Raw genomic sequence first — 15,377 nt, forward strand, 5'->3', positions numbered from 1 at the left:
AATAACAATAATGCAGGGTAACATAACCCTCCTCCGCGTTCTCTCTTTTCTTTATTTTTTATTTTTTTTTATTTTACCAAAGATAGGAGACTCGAACCCGCAACTTTTTAATTGAGTATGGAGAGACTATGTCATTTGAGTTATTACTCATTGACTAAAATTTGAAAAGATAGGATACTCAAACCCGCAACCTTTTAATTGAATATGAGGAGTCTATGTCATTTGAGTTATTACTGATTGGTGCGTTCTCTCTTTTCTACTCGCTATGTCTGCGTGTTTTTTTATCTCAGTTTAGATTTTCAGACAAATTGAATAATATTATGAGAATAAAAGCAGAAGAATATAATCAAATTTTGAAGTGTTTTTTTTGCAGTGCATTAAAATATCAAATATTTTAGTTATGCGTTTTAATTTAAGATTTTATTTCAAGATTAAGGAAGTTCGTTGCATTAAGAAACCTTAAAGATTTGATTGCTATTAGGAAACATCTTTACACGTCTTTACAGATGTCAATCCAGCCATAGGCTAAGAAAAGAAAAAGGATATGCCAAAATAAATAAACAAATCAAATAAGGAGAGGAGAAAAAGTAAAAAAATGCGGCAAAAGTTCCACTCATGCTAGATTTGTAAAAGACTTTTGTGAAATCTAAGTAAGATGCCTAGTTTGGTATCATTATTAGCACGCAAATCCATGCAACGAAAGTCGATTCACCTTATTATATATTTAAAAAAAATGCTAACACATATTTTAAAATACATAATAAAATTATTACTAATAAATTTTTTTTTAATAAACATAAAATAAGTATATTAAAAATTTAAATTTTTTTTAATTTATAATCTTAATTTTTTAATACATAAATTAACTAAAGCGATTAGAAAAAAGGTGTTTCCAATATGTCCTATCAACTTTAAAAACAATTAAACTAATTTGGGTTGGTCGAGTAGTCAGTTCACTCGTCCGCTTATGCAAGTTTCGGGGGTTCGAATCTCGCCTTGTGCATGCAGCAACCCATTGGCTAACGGCAGATCCTTAAATGAAGCTCAAATCTGCGACGGATTAGTTCTTGACCTGTCGGGTTGGGGGATACCGTGGGCAACAAAAAAAAAAAAAACTTTAAAAACAATTAGATTAGAGAGGCCCACTTTTTAATTTTATTTTTCCAAAGGGTTGTCGGTTGCCAATGCAAAGCTAGCATGTTAGAAGGGGTATCAGGGGGCTGAACATTTATTATTGCAACACACCTTGGTTTGTTCCAAGCCATTCATCACTCCATCTTCTTCCATTTCAGGTAGTGACATCAACTCAGCTTCATACCCATATACTTTCTACATTTTGTTATTGCTTTTCACTTCTCCTATTTGTTGTTTTTAATTGTGTTTATTTTGGACATCTATCTGTTTGCTTGTGGAAGGAGAGTTTATGGCTATTTTTGGGAATTTTAGAATAGAGGAAATGTTGTTGGAGTTTAGCTCCCTAGTGAACAAGATGGTTGTTGATCTATAAAGTACATGCAGCTGGGTTGGAATGACATCAATGATTTGGTTTCTTATCTAAGTTTTGAGGGGATGATTGCAGGTTTATATCTTTACTTTTTGTGATTTTATTTATTGCCTCATCTATGTGACTATGTCCCTATGAAAATGCCATAGTTTGTGGCCTTCTCTATTTTAGGTACCCTCAGGAAAAGGGTCATTGAGGTGCCTCAGCTAAACTCAGTAATATAATATTTTTTTTTAGTCTAATAATAGTTGACTCAGTCCATCATGATTTCTGGTTTTTTTATTGAATAAATTAATCTTTCAGGCACCAACAAGATAAAAATATAGTTCACTGATTCTAAGATTGTTATATGGATGTACCCACAAAAAAAGGATTGTTATATGGATTTAAAATATTTCATGTTCCATGTGGATTTGATGCAGAATGAAGGGCACAAGAATGGCAAAATGGTTAAGTCTTCTGGTTTTTGTAGTTCTATTGCTTAAGACAGAAGGGGTTGATGTAGGACTCACTTATGTTCAAAGTGCTGTACCAAAAGGAGCTGGTGAGCATTTTTTCTTTCTTTTTGTTCTTTGGCTGGTCATAAGGATCATCTCTATTTGTTTTTTTATTTTCACCTGTCACTATTCAAGATATCTCCACATTTATATGTCAAATAAAAGGGATCATAAGGAGTATTATTTACTAAACTAACATCTCTTAAAATTTAGTAATATCATATAGAACACCCCTTGAGATTTATGCTGTATGACACTATATATATATCCTAGTATTTCATAATATTTGACATTAACTTCCCTTGTAAATATAACAGTGATTATAAATCAAGAGGTGTCATATGTAACAAGTAATAGCACACAATATCAGAGGAAGACACCTGAAGTTTATAGTTTTAGTTATATTGAATTGTTTATAACAGATGGAAGATTGATGTTTAAACATTGTGTGCAGTTTGCTTGGATGGAAGTCCACCAGCTTACCACTTTGATAAGGGGTTTGGAGCAGGAATTAACAACTGGATTGTTCACTTTGAGGTTGCAAACTCACCAAATAAAACCGTGTTTCCTTCTTTTGATTTCTTTGATCTCTTCTTGATATTGATCTTCAAGAGACATTTTCTTTCCAGGGAGGAGGTTGGTGCAACAATGCCTCTGTTTGTCTCGATCGCAGGGACACTCGCTTAGGTTCATCTAAGCAAATGGATCAGACAGCTTCCTTTTCTGGATATTTGAGCAACAAGCAAAAATTTAACCCAGGTATATTCTTCACTAGTCACAATTTTGATTCTTTCTCCTCATTAACACAAACATTTTTTAATTTTATGGATCTTAACAAGTGCTGCACATTTCAGATTTCTACAACTGGAACAGAATCAAGGTTAGATACTGTGATGGTTCATCGTTTACCGGTGACGTCGAAGCAGTTGATCCTGTAAGTATTGCAACATTGAAAACTCTGTTCTAAGTGATAAGATTTGTTATTTTGTAATTTCCATTCTGATGAGATTTGCACAACATGATAAATAAATCAGAAAACCAATTTGCACTACAGAGGAGGAAGAATTTTTGTTGCTGTCATTGAAGACTTGCTGGCAAAAGGAATGAGAAATGCTCAAAATGTAAGCGACATTATTTATTTATGTTCCAAATGATTGGGGTTCACTAATTGAAAATTGTAAGTACAGGCTATTCTTTCAGGATGTTCAGCAGGAGGATTGACAGCAATACTACAATGCGATCGCTTTAGATCTCTAATTCCGGCAGGAGCTAAAGCCAAATGCATTTCAGATGCTGGTTATTTCATCAATGTGTATGCTTCCTACTTGAACTTCTCTTTCTATTTATTCCATGGAACTTGTTACCTCATTGATTGAACATAACAGAAAGGATGTCTCTGGAGCACAACACATTCAAGAGTTCTACAGTCAAGTTGTTGCAACACATGTATGTTTCTCGATTGACTCCCATGAACCATTTACTCCAACAGAGTTTGATTGTGTTTTTGTTGATTATCTCAGGGATCGGCGAAGAATTTGCCTGCCTCGTGCACTTCAAGACTGAGCCCAGGGCTGGTTAGTTTGTGACTCATTTATTTTTCATTTTGAGCAAGCGAGAGTCATTAGACATTATTTCATACATATGTCTTCATGATGCAGTGTTTCTTCCCAGAGAATGTGGTATCACAAATCAGGACACCAATTTTCTTTGTTAATGCAGCATATGACTCATGGCAGGTAAGATTGTTGTTGTTGTTGTGTTGTGTTGTGGTGAAGAAGGAAGCGTTAATTAATTAGTGTTAGAATATAAATAATACTAATTGATCCTAATTATATTCTAATATAATAAAGACGTAATCTCTTATAATAAATATTCAGATATACTAAATAATACTAATTGATCATAATTGATCTTAATTATATTCTAACAATCAGGATTATTGTGTGTTCAGATAAAGAACATATTGGCACCAGGTGTTGCTGATCCGCACGGGCAATGGCGCGATTGCAAGCTTGATATTAAGAAATGTTCTTCTGCTCAGCTCAGTGTAATGCAAGGTGAACATACATAAGAATTGTGAGTGATGTTAAAAAGTATTACTAAGAATAATAATGATGATGATGATGATCAGGGTTCAGGACGAACTTCTTGAGCGCATTGAGTGGAGTGGGGAGCTCGCCAGCTCGGGGGAAGTTCATAGACGGATGCTATGCTCACTGCCAAATGGGAACCCAAGAGACATGGATGAGAGCTGACTCGCCTCTGTTGGCCAAAACAACAATCGCCAAGGCTGTCGGAGATTGGTATTATGAGAGAAGGCCATTCCATGAGATTGATTGCACTTACCCTTGCAACCCCACCTGCCACAACCGTATCTTTGATAACAACCGTCGCTCAGATGATTAGACACTTATTTATTAGTAGAGATTCACATGCAGTTGTCTTTATGTGAAGTTGATAGTTCAAGACTGTTAGATGATAAATTAGTCAAACATATCAACTCATCTAACAGTTCTTAAATATCAATAAAAGACAACTACATGTGAGTTTCTACTCATTTATTATTATTGAACGTCAAAATATATGATTTGTAATTTATTAAACAAGTCAGCCAAGGAAAGGCGGCACTCTCCAGTCTCCATGCATAGTAATTACTAGTTGAATGTCACAACTACTTATGATCTGCTATATATACGCTTAATAAAATGGAACAATAAATTTGGGCCTCTTTATATTCTTACTATTTTTTTTATTTTCTAACACACATGGCCTAGTCTCATGGATTTCCCATCAAAACTAGCCCATACTTATCTATACATAGCTTATATTGGCCTCGTTTCTAGTATTAAAAACTATTTTGTTATGTTCTTTAAAAAGGTAGTATTTACTATTTAGGGTGAATGAGGTCCCGAAGTTTTCAATGATGAGTTGATGATGAATAATAATGCAATATGTCTAGTCTGGTGAGTGAAGATTAGAGGCCACATAAGTTAAGCAACATTGCGGGGCCAGGCCACTAATCATGCTTTAATTTATTTGGACCACTGTCTACAGGCAAATCCACTTGCATTCCTTATCTTAATTAGATCCCCGTTTCCAGTAAAACCTTCTGTGTGCAGGAAGTGAAGCAAAATATATTTAGTGGACAACACAATTATGGTGGCAGTGCTAATCCCATTTAGTAATCTGATTAATATTATGTATGCTTCAAATGCAAATTGAGTCATAATCCTATATGATCTGTCACTATAATTTGCTGGCTACAAGCTATATTTCGAAGATTAGGGCAAAAAGATATTAGGATTTCTATGACTCATAAATAATCACCACTCATATTATTACATATAATTTGACAATATTATTCGGTAATTGTCACCTATTACAATATGATAACACTCAATATAATGGCATGATGACTCCATCACACGTCATCACCAACAATTCAATGAAATAGTCAAAATTGATGCTGAGACTATCACGGTAACCATATTGTAATTCTCATCACAACCGTAACTTATAATTTGCTAACTTAGCATATTCGAAATGCATATTCTCTATTCAGTCTATATAAAGTAACATTAAGTCAAGAGAAAGGACATCTAAAAACCTAATACTCACTCAAGTCACTCTCACTCTCTTCTTTAAATTATTACTGATTTGAGCGTTAAAGTATCTTTTATAAGTATCAATCCCATTTGATATTCTTTAAAGTTTGGCGTATACCTCATCCGTGGAGAAGACAGGACAACGTCTCCCTTTCTGTGACGAACTATATATATATACCTTGATAGAACCTTTAATAGCAAGAACTCTATATATTGTAAATAAATATCTTCCACCATCCAAAAGTCTTTTTTTTTTGTTAAATCTAATTATAATATCATTTATATTCTTTATTGGTTATAGGAACCAACTTCATAGATCAATACTAATATCATTAGACGAAGATGACATACTAATCAAAAAATTAAAAAGAAAAAACAAATTCAAGACATATATTCACATGAAAAACATACATACAAAGATGAAACAAAAAAAAGACAATAATAGAAAATACATGCAAGTTAACAGCTCAGAAAGAATATATCATTACAAAAACATATGACAAAAAAAAAATAACTCTAACAACAACCCAAAATAAAAAAAATCATATAAAAAAATTAAGTCCATCAATTAAAATAAATGTAAAAATAAAAATAACAAATAAAAATATAACTTTATATAATTCTAATATCAAAAACTTTTATACTATAAAATATTTTAAATAAAAACTATCAAATTTAATATCAATTTATATATATTTTAATTAATTTCTAATTAATATAATACTTATTAAAGTATATTATATACAATATACTATCGTTAATTTATCACCTCGCGTATCGTACGAGTAACACTCTAGTGCTAATTAATTAAAAGTCATTATATATATATATATATACACGTAATTGGAAGTAACCAATTAGGTTTACGGCGAAACCTAGAAATCGATCACTGATCCAATTTGAGTACCTCCACAGGATAGACCTCAATAGAAAACTGAAGAGTAACGGCAGTAGCTACAGATACGATTCTCAATCAACAAGGACAAAATGTAATATGTGTTTAAAGAACAAAATATTTGTTATGCTTAATATCTTTAGTTTGGTCTGTATCGCCCAGGGCATAAGGGGCATGATGACTTGACGTCATCCTCACCTTCCTCCGGCTTATAAAATAATTCTATTAAATAAAAATTTTTACTTATAACTCATATATATATATATATATGTTGTTTTATAATTTACGGAACACCAATAATGTTTTCTTTTTCTTTTTCATTGAATGAAAAGAATCAAATATGAACAAGCTAAGCTGTTGTTTTCATAATGAATATTATTAAGAGTATCTTAGCTTGTTGAGTGTTGACAAATATGTACATTTGTTTTGTATACAATTTATTCAAATATGCCCTTATTTAATTGTAGATTGTAGATAACAAGCAAATATGTATGGCACAAAAGTACTCAAAAGAAGCATGCATGGGTCCATGGCAAAGCCACTTGCCTTCGTTTTTATTCGGCGCCGTTTACATAATAACAAGTTAATAACCCGTCAGAGCTAAGAGCAGTTATATTCCGTGCATGCTTTTTCTTTGCTTCTTCCCATACATGTTATTGTTTTATACACAGATAAACGCATGTGAATAAATTTGTTTAGAACGCTCATTGAGTTTAATAAATTATATTAAAACTTTGTTAAAGGAATAAAATACACTACTGTAATAGGAAAGCATTAAATAACACAATTATTTTAGTGGTTTGAACTGAGCAGTGAGCAAAACATCACCTTTCAGTTTCACACTTGACACTATACACTCACAGCTCAACTCATAAGAAAGAGACAAAATCCAAAACCAGAATCTAAGCCCAAACACTCCCTCCAATTCCATTAAACTTTGCCTCACAAGACCTATTTCTTCATACTGCATTAACCATTTGCTTCAATAAGCATTCAGTTCCACTCTTTCACTGTTGGAGCACTATATAAAGTCTCCACCCTCACTCACATTCCTCCACAACCCCATCTCTCATTACAGGTCCATCTACTTGCCTACCCTTCATACAATATTCATGCTCATATATATGCTTTGCTTTCTACACAATAATACTTCTCTTTCTCTTTTTCTTTCTCTAGTTGATATTATATTAATATGGTGGTAAACTGTCCATGAAAAGAAATGGGAAAACAAAACCATATTTGCTTTTAGCATATGTTAGGAGGTTGCATGCAGGGGCAGGGTGTGATAGTAACTCATATTATAGAAGAAATAGCTCTATCTTGTGTATTTTCCATTGGTGGCAAAAAGGTGGCAGTTGGGGTGCCTCTATTAACTTGCATTAATATCCTTATCAATGGAGCCTATGTTTTCTGGGATAGTTTTTTTCTCTTTTCTGTACTCAGTTGAGCTGAACTTTGGTTGGTTCTTAGATTATGATATTGATTGATATGATTTTCTTTTTCCCGTGACATATTAATAGGAATTTAAAATGTATAATCTTCATTTGCAAACAAACAATAAAAGGAAAGATATACTGTAGTTATCTTCTTGTACTTGATTCTTCCAATATCAATATTGTCCACAATTCTCTTTCCTTGTATGTTCTCTTATTCCATGTTCTTTAATCTTCAAGAAAGCTGAAGGGGGATTTCTAAAATTCCAGAACAAAAAAAAATCTTTCTGCTAAGTGCCAACTATGACAGTTCACTATTCATATATGATTCAATCATTCAAGGATGTCCTCTATGATTTTCGTTCTATATAAATTGGTTGACTCATTGGTTTCTGACATTAAAATGAGAAAATTTTGATTTTTTGGTAAAGGGTGAGCAGAAGAGAATTGCTGAAAAATGATATAAAATTCACTTTGGCCAAAATCGTTTGGTCTTATGATAATTATATATGTGTCATGATACTTGTACTTAACTCACATTGTTTTTGTTTTCAAATGCATAGGTTTTGTTATTTGATTTTTCTGAATGGAGATACCAAGAATTTGGCAATGGTTAAATCTTCTAGTATGTGTACTGTTATTAATAAAGTCAGAAGGATCTGGTTTTGTTCCAATCACTTATTTGGAGGATGCAGAGTCAAAAGGAGCCGGTAAGAAACAATGTTTTTGGTGATTGATTATAGGGATCATCTTGATCTTGAGCATTATAACTGTTTTTAATTCAAGTTAAGCATTTCTGTGCAGTTTGTTTGGATGGTAGTCCTCCGGCCTACCACTTTGATAAGGGATCCGGCGAAGGTGTTAACAGCTGGATTGTTCATCTTGAGGTATATCCCTTCCGAAAAAATTGAAATGTTAGGATGATTGGAGAATAGGAAAATGAATGCATGATTTAAGTTGAAGTGAAAGGCTCATATTTTAAAGCAGTTGTGTTTTGTTGCTAATAGGGAGGAGGATGGTGCAGTGATGTGTCTTCTTGCCTTGAACGCAAGGACACTCGGTTAGGTTCATCCAAACAAATGGATACACAGGCTGGATTTTATGGAATACTTAACAACCAACAAGATTATAATCCAGGTTGGTGTATCCAGAGTTACACTACACATGTTCATATTATGTTACTGTCACAAATGTTTGCATTATGAATTTTGTTTCCAGATTTCTACAACTGGAACAGAATCAAGATTAGGTACTGTGATGGATCATCATTTACTGGTGATGTGGAAGAAGTTGATCCGGTAAGTGTTTTCAAAATTTTGAATGTATTTGGAAATTCTATTACATTTTTATGACATGATGTTATTTATATTGTGAAATCAGACAAACAATCTGCACTTCAGAGGAGCAAGAATTTTTGAAGCAGTCATTAAGCATTTACTTGCAAAAGGAATGGAGAATGCTGAAAATGTAAGAATGACACACACATTACATTAAGGCTATTCCTATTCTATGATTCACTCACTCACTCAATTACTTATTACACAGGCTATTCTGTCTGGATGCTCTGCTGGAGGATTGGCTGCTATATTGAACTGCGATCGCTTCAAATCCTTCCTACCAAATGGCGCCAGAGTGAAATGCGCGCCGGATGCCGGCTATTTTATCCATGTGTATGACTCCTTACTTAGATTTGCTCTGCTTCTTCATACTTGATACTTGCTTAAATATGTTGTGTAACAGACCAGATGTCTCCGGAACAAAGCGCATTGAAAATTTCTACAAAGGAGTTGTTGAAACACATGTACTCTACTCTACTCTACTCTTGGCCTCGTTTAACTTTTGAATTTATTTTCATACTTTTCACTATAATAATGAGTAAGATAAGAAGTGTCCATTGTTATAGGGATCAGCAAAGTATTTGTCTAAATCCTGCACTTCAAAATATGGAGCTGGCCTGGTAAGCCTATGATTGATTTGTGTAACTTAGCGAGCAAGCAACTCTTAGGATCGATGTTACTTATACATCTGCTTCTGGTGCAGTGCTTTTTCCCACAATATGTGGTACAAGATATCGCCACGCCCATTTTCGTTGTAAATGCGGCCTATGACTCATGGCAGGTGACATGATTATATTATTCTGTTACATTGCTGATCATAGTAGGAAGATCTCAACATTATCTGTGTGATTTTCATTCAGATTAGAAACATTTTGATACCGGGCATGGCGGATCCACACGGCAGCTGGCAAAACTGCAGGGATGACATAGGCAATTGCACACCTGATCAACTAGATGCTGTGCAAGGTGAAAAAGAACAGAATCAATGAATGTGTGTATCAGTGTATGTTAATAATGATTAATGAGTAATGTGTTTGATTTGTGCAGGGTTTAGAGAGGATTTCATAAAGGCACTGAGTGGGGTGCAGAACTCTCCATCAAAAGGAATGTTCATAGATTCTTGCTACATCCACTGCCAAACGGAAATGCAAGAGTCTTGGTTCAAAACCGATGCACCTCAGCTTGCAAATACTGTATGTATTACTAACACAACATGCACTCACTCTTTCTTTTTGCTTTGCTTTGCTTATCTTATTACTAATTTGCAGACTATTGCTAAGGCTGTTGGTGACTGGTTTTATGATCGAAAGCCTTTCCAACACATTGATTGTGCCTTCCCATGCAACCCTACTTGTGGTAAACCTGTCTTAAATGTCAAAGTCCACCCTGAATTCTAGATATTTATGATCTTATATTTCATAAAGTTGTGGAAATAATGCAATGTAATGAGTAATAACTGTTATTATTGTTGTAATCTTCTCTTAATGATATATCATATTTTATGTTTGTAATCATCTTATCTTTAGTAGTAATGTTTCAATCATCTTCTTGTTTTCGACCAGAGCTTACAGTGATCAAGAAATTAAAGTAAGTTAGCCATTTCAGCATCCAAATATTCCATAATTAGCTTTATTCTTTCATTTCACTAATAAAAAGACAAGCAAATACAAAACATAGGGATTAGCTGTATATTTCAAAGAGAGTAAACAAACAAATCAACTCGGGTGCTGCAAAATATCTCTAACCTCAGAAATGATCAGTTTAATTTACACTTAAAAAGAAAGAGAAAAAGATTGGATTTGAGTAATAACCAGACAAGTTTATCATTCCTGTCTACCATGGAATTCAACTATTTTACTGGAACCATTTTTGTAATTCAGAAAATCATTTTGCTTTTGGTCCTTTGGTTTTTTAGTCAACCCTCTAGTAATATCTTCCAAAGTATTAACCAAACTAGAGCATATTGCAGAGTATGGAATGGGTTATGGTCTTATGGAGGCGTCCAAAGAAGGCGACATGTATAGCTTTGGGATTCTTGTTCTGGAAATGCTGACTAGACTGCATGTATTATGCATATCATCACACCATTTTCTATTTTTGTGCTTTTTCTACTTGATTTGATATGTCTTTCCCTTTTTCTTTTAGTATGCTCAAGGCTAAACTTGCAAGAACTCTAAAATATGCTTCCAGAATGGAATCCTGCAAAAAGAAGCAGCTAACATTACCTCTTAATGTTTCAAAAATTTCCACACCTTCGATAAGGAGAAACTTTTGGACCTCAACTAATAATTCTCTCTTTTCATTCTTCTAGGAAAAAGATCTTCATTTTATAACACAAAAAAAGATGTTCAAGATAATCTTTCCAACCAAGACCATTCTAAAAATGATCTTCTCTTATTCCTTTCTTATCTCTATATCTGTCAATAAAAAAAATTGGAAGTGTAGGAAATATTTTATTCCTTGCTGTTTGCATGTTCTGTAATCTTTCAGAGAGCTGAAAGGGAATTTCCAAAATTCCAGAAGAAAAAAACAAAAAAAAATCTTTTTGCTAAGTGCCAACTTTGATGGTTTCACTATTCATACATGATTCAAGGATGTCATTATGGTTTCACTTTGGCCATGTTAGAAAGGTAAGAGAAAGATTGGTGTGTATTCAAGTGGTGTGTAATGATTCAATATACAAGGATATTTATAAATGCCAAGAGAATCAAAATAATAAAAATGTAATATCATATAATAAATATTAAGATATGCTAAATAATTATAGTGAATGTTGATTGATCATAATATATTCTAACATGCCAAAATCTTTTGGTATTATGTTAATTATGTATGTATCTTGATACTTGTACTTAACGCACATTGTTTTTGTTTTCAAATGCATAAGTTTTGTTATTTGATTTTGCTGAATGGAGATATCTAGAATTTGGCAATGGTTAAATCTTCTAGTATGTGTACTGTTATTGGTAAAGTCAGAAGGATCTGGTTTTGTTCCAATCACTTACTTGGAGGATGCAGAGTCAAAAGGAGCTGGTAACAAACAATTGTTTTGGTGGTTGATTATAGGGATCATCTTGATCTTGAGCATTATAACTGTGTTCAATTTTCAATGACATTTATTTAGTTTGGGAAAAATTCAAGTTAAGCATGTCTGTGCAGTTTGTTTGGATGGTAGTCCACCGGCCTACCACTTCGATAAGGGATCCGGCGAAGGTGTTAACAGCTGGATTGTTTTTCTTGAGGTATATCCCTTTCCAAAAATTGAAATGTTAGGATGCTTAGGGAATAGGAAGGTGAATGCATGATTTAAGTTAAAGTGAAAGGCTCATATTTTAAAGCAGTTGTGTTTTGTTGCTAATAGGGAGGAGGATGGTGCAGTGATGTGTCTTCTTGCCTTGAACGCAAGGACACTCGCTTAGGTTCATCCAAACAAATGGATATGCAGTCTGGCTTTAATGGAATACTTAACAACCAACAAGATTATAATCCAGGTTGGTATATCCAGAGTTACACTACACATATTCATATTCATATTGTGTTATGTTATGTTATGTTAAGCATTTGTTTCCAGATTTCTACAACTGGAACAGAATCAAGATTAGGTACTGTGATGGATCATCATTTACTGGTGATGTGGAAGAAGTTGATCCAGTAAGTGTTTTCAAAATTCTGAAGTACATGGAAAATATAAATTCTTATGATATGATATTATTTATGTTGTGAAATCAGACAAACAATCTGCACTTCAGAGGAGCAAGAATTTTTGAAGCAGTCATTAAGCATTTACTTGCAAAAGGAATGGAGAATGCTGAAAATGTAAAAGAATGACACACACATTACATTAAGGCTATTCCTATTCATCTATGATTCACTCACTCACTCAGTTACTTATTACACAGGCTATTCTGTCTGGATGCTCTGCTGGAGGATTGGCTGCTATATTGAACTGCGATCGCTTCAAATCCTTCCTACCAAATGGCGCCAGAGTGAAATGCGTGCCGGATGCCGGCTATTTTATCAATGTGTATGATTCCTTACTTAGTTTTGCTCTGCTTCTTCATACTTGATACTTGCTTAAATATGTTGTGTAACAGACCAGATGTCTCCGGAACAAAGCACATTGAAAATTTCTACAATGGAGTTGTTGAAACACATGTATTCTACTCTACTCTTGGCCTACTTTAACTTTTGAATTTATTTTTCCTACTTTTCACCATTATGAGTAAGATAAGAGGTGTCCATTGTTATAGGGATCAGCAAAGTATTTGTCTAAATCCTGCACTTCAAAATATGGTGCTGGCCTGGTAAGTCTATGATTGATTTGTGTAACTGTGCAAGCAAGAAGCAAGCACTGATACCTCTGCTTCTGGTGCAGTGCTTTTTCCCACAATATGTGGCACAAGATATCGCCACGCCCATTTTCGTTGTAAATGCGGCCTATGACTCATGGCAGGTGACATGATCATATTATTCTGTTACATTGCTGATCATAGTAGGAAGATCTCAACATTATCTGTGTGATTTTCATTCAGATTAGAAACATTTTGATACCGAGCATGGCGGATCCACACGGAAGCTGGAAAAACTGCAAAGAGAACATAAGCAATTGCACACCTGATGAACTAGATGCTGTGCAAGGTGAAAAAGAATAGAATCAATGAATGTGTGTATGTTAATATGAGTAATGTGTTTGATTTGTTCAGGGTTTAGAGAGGATTTCATAAAGGCATTGAGTGGGGTGCAGAACTCTCCATCAAAAGGAATGTTCATAGATTCTTGCTACATCCACTGCCAAACGGGAATGCAAGAGCTTTGGTTCAATCCTGATGCACCTCAGCTTGCAAATACTGTATGTATTTCTAACACACACTCACTCTTTCTTTCTGCTTTGCTTATATTATTACTAATTTGCAGACTATTGCTAAGGCCGTTGGTGACTGGTTTTATGAACGAAAGCCTTTCCAACACATTGATTGTGCCTTCCCATGCAACCCTACTTGTGGTAAACCTGTCTTAAATGTCAAAGCCCACCCTGAAATCTAGATGATCTTATATTTCAATGTAATAAGTAATAACCATTATTATTATTGTTGTAATATTCTCTTAATCATATATCATATCATATGTAGGTAAAATCATCTTATCTTATCTTCTTGTTTTCAACCAAACATAAAAGTAACAATAATCAAGAAACTAAAGTAAGTATTCCACAGTTAGTTGTATTCTTTCATTTCACTAATAAAAATACAAGCAAATACAAAACATATATTGGGATTGCCTGTATATTTCAAAAAGTTAATAAGCTAAGATACTTGGTACTGCAAAATATTCTCTGCTTATCTTCAATTAATCCTTGGGGGTTGCCTCTCATGTAGACCACCAATGTTGCCAATGTATATACTTTTTATGTACTACTTTTTCTTTTCAAATATGAGATGATCTCTTAAAGAATAAAGTTGGCTCATATTTTTTACTTATCTAAACTATTTACGGTTATTTAAGCAACGGTTAAATTGTCTCCGTCTGATTTTAAGATCACGGATTCAAACCATGGAAATAGTCATTAATGTAATTATCAGGTTAGAATGCATATATTACACCTTTTGAGTGCGGCCCTTCTCCGACCTTGTATAATCACTTAATCAGAAAGATCAAAGCAAACTGAACAATAGCTATGTGAAGATGGCGTTGACAAATAAAATCTTTCAGATCTTAGACCCAGTTATTCTGCATGCAGAATAGATGGAACAGCAGCAGCAGAAAACAGCAGGGAAACTAGAAAATAAGACGTTCTGATGCAGAGAAGTGTTTACATTCACTGTTTAAGATTGGACTTGCTTGTTCAGTGGAGCCATCAAAAGAAAGAATGAGCATGGAGGATGTCATCATAGAGCTAAACCTGATAAAGAATTCCTTCAGGATTGACTAGACTGCATGTATTATGCATATGATCACACTATTTTTTTTTTTTTTTGTGCTTTTTCTACTTGATTTGCTAGTCTTTTCCTTTCATTTTTCTTTTCGTGTTTATGCCTAATTGCCTACTTGTTCCAAATACAATAACTGAGATGTTCAATATTTTATTTTAGCCTAGTCAGAAAGAAAC

At 33.8% G+C, this 15,377-nt stretch overlaps 3 protein-coding genes across 5 annotated transcripts; all 3 read left to right on the forward strand.

Annotated features, from left to right (window-relative positions):
* The first annotated feature begins 558 nt into the window (after positions 1-558).
* On the forward strand, positions 559-4,728 carry LOC112782512 (pectin acetylesterase 8). 2 transcript variants are annotated; one of them, XM_072230558.1, is made up of 13 exons: positions 1,158-1,292; positions 1,416-1,579; positions 1,927-2,048; positions 2,456-2,538; positions 2,631-2,760; positions 2,856-2,935; positions 3,036-3,122; positions 3,189-3,313; positions 3,387-3,447; positions 3,522-3,575; positions 3,660-3,737; positions 3,953-4,058; positions 4,133-4,728. In XM_072230558.1, the coding sequence occupies exons 3-13, from the start codon at positions 1,928-1,930 to the stop codon at positions 4,405-4,407; spliced, it is 1,200 nt and encodes a 399-aa protein (XP_072086659.1). In that variant the 5' UTR covers positions 1,158-1,292; positions 1,416-1,579; position 1,927; the 3' UTR covers positions 4,408-4,728. The 2 variants fall into 2 exon arrangements, with proteins under 2 accessions (XP_025680710.1, XP_072086659.1); XM_025824925.3 differs by lacking the exon at positions 1,416-1,579 and having other exon boundaries at positions 559-1,292.
* A 2,385-nt stretch (positions 4,729-7,113) lies between these two features.
* LOC112782511 (pectin acetylesterase 8) lies at positions 7,114-10,785 on the forward strand. 2 transcript variants are annotated; one of them, XM_025824924.3, is made up of 13 exons: positions 7,114-7,579; positions 8,498-8,644; positions 8,739-8,821; positions 8,942-9,071; positions 9,153-9,232; positions 9,315-9,401; positions 9,480-9,604; positions 9,675-9,735; positions 9,838-9,891; positions 9,975-10,052; positions 10,132-10,237; positions 10,319-10,464; positions 10,540-10,785. In XM_025824924.3, exons 2-13 carry the CDS (start codon positions 8,521-8,523, stop codon positions 10,666-10,668), a joined length of 1,203 nt encoding a protein of 400 aa, XP_025680709.1. In that variant the 5' UTR covers positions 7,114-7,579; positions 8,498-8,520; the 3' UTR covers positions 10,669-10,785. The 2 variants fall into 2 exon arrangements, with proteins under 2 accessions (XP_025680709.1, XP_072087676.1); XM_072231575.1 differs by lacking the exon at positions 7,114-7,579 and adding an exon at positions 7,654-7,849.
* Positions 10,786-12,042: 1,257 nt separating this feature from the next.
* LOC112782510 (pectin acetylesterase 8) lies at positions 12,043-15,238 on the forward strand. Its single transcript, XM_072231576.1, has 14 exons — positions 12,043-12,304; positions 12,431-12,513; positions 12,633-12,762; positions 12,843-12,922; positions 13,001-13,087; positions 13,171-13,295; positions 13,366-13,426; positions 13,522-13,575; positions 13,647-13,724; positions 13,804-13,909; positions 13,975-14,120; positions 14,186-14,273; positions 14,401-14,469; positions 15,009-15,238. The coding sequence occupies exons 1-13, from the start codon at positions 12,181-12,183 to the stop codon at positions 14,442-14,444; spliced, it is 1,206 nt and encodes a 401-aa protein (XP_072087677.1). The 5' UTR covers positions 12,043-12,180; the 3' UTR covers positions 14,445-14,469; positions 15,009-15,238.
* Positions 15,239-15,377: the final 139 nt, after the last annotated feature.

Source organism: Arachis hypogaea, chromosome 20, assembly GCF_003086295.3.
Source record: "Arachis hypogaea cultivar Tifrunner chromosome 20, arahy.Tifrunner.gnm2.J5K5, whole genome shotgun sequence".
NCBI classification, from domain to species: domain Eukaryota; kingdom Viridiplantae; phylum Streptophyta; class Magnoliopsida; order Fabales; family Fabaceae; genus Arachis; species Arachis hypogaea.

Bases quoted from the DNA above. Each gene is read 5' to 3' on its own strand.
- LOC112782510 (XM_072231576.1), top strand. From the start codon at position 12,181: ATGGAGATATCTAGAATTTGGCAATGGTTAAATCTTCTAGTATGTGTA. The intron at 12,763-12,842 runs GTTGGTATATCC...ATTTGTTTCCAG, and splicing joins CCAACAAGATTATAATCCAG to ATTTCTACAACTGGAACAGA. The intron at 13,427-13,521 runs GTATTCTACTCT...CCATTGTTATAG, and splicing joins ATGGAGTTGTTGAAACACAT to GGATCAGCAAAGTATTTGTC.
- LOC112782512 (XM_025824925.3), top strand. From the start codon at position 1,928: ATGAAGGGCACAAGAATGGCAAAATGGTTAAGTCTTCTGGTTTTTGTA. The intron at 2,936-3,035 runs GTAAGTATTGCA...TAAATAAATCAG, and splicing joins ACGTCGAAGCAGTTGATCCT to AAAACCAATTTGCACTACAG. The intron at 4,059-4,132 runs GTGAACATACAT...GATGATGATCAG, and splicing joins TCAGCTCAGTGTAATGCAAG to GGTTCAGGACGAACTTCTTG.
- LOC112782511 (XM_025824924.3), top strand. From the start codon at position 8,521: ATGGAGATACCAAGAATTTGGCAATGGTTAAATCTTCTAGTATGTGTA. The intron at 9,072-9,152 runs GTTGGTGTATCC...TTTTGTTTCCAG, and splicing joins CCAACAAGATTATAATCCAG to ATTTCTACAACTGGAACAGA. The intron at 9,402-9,479 runs GTAAGAATGACA...CTTATTACACAG, and splicing joins GAATGGAGAATGCTGAAAAT to GCTATTCTGTCTGGATGCTC.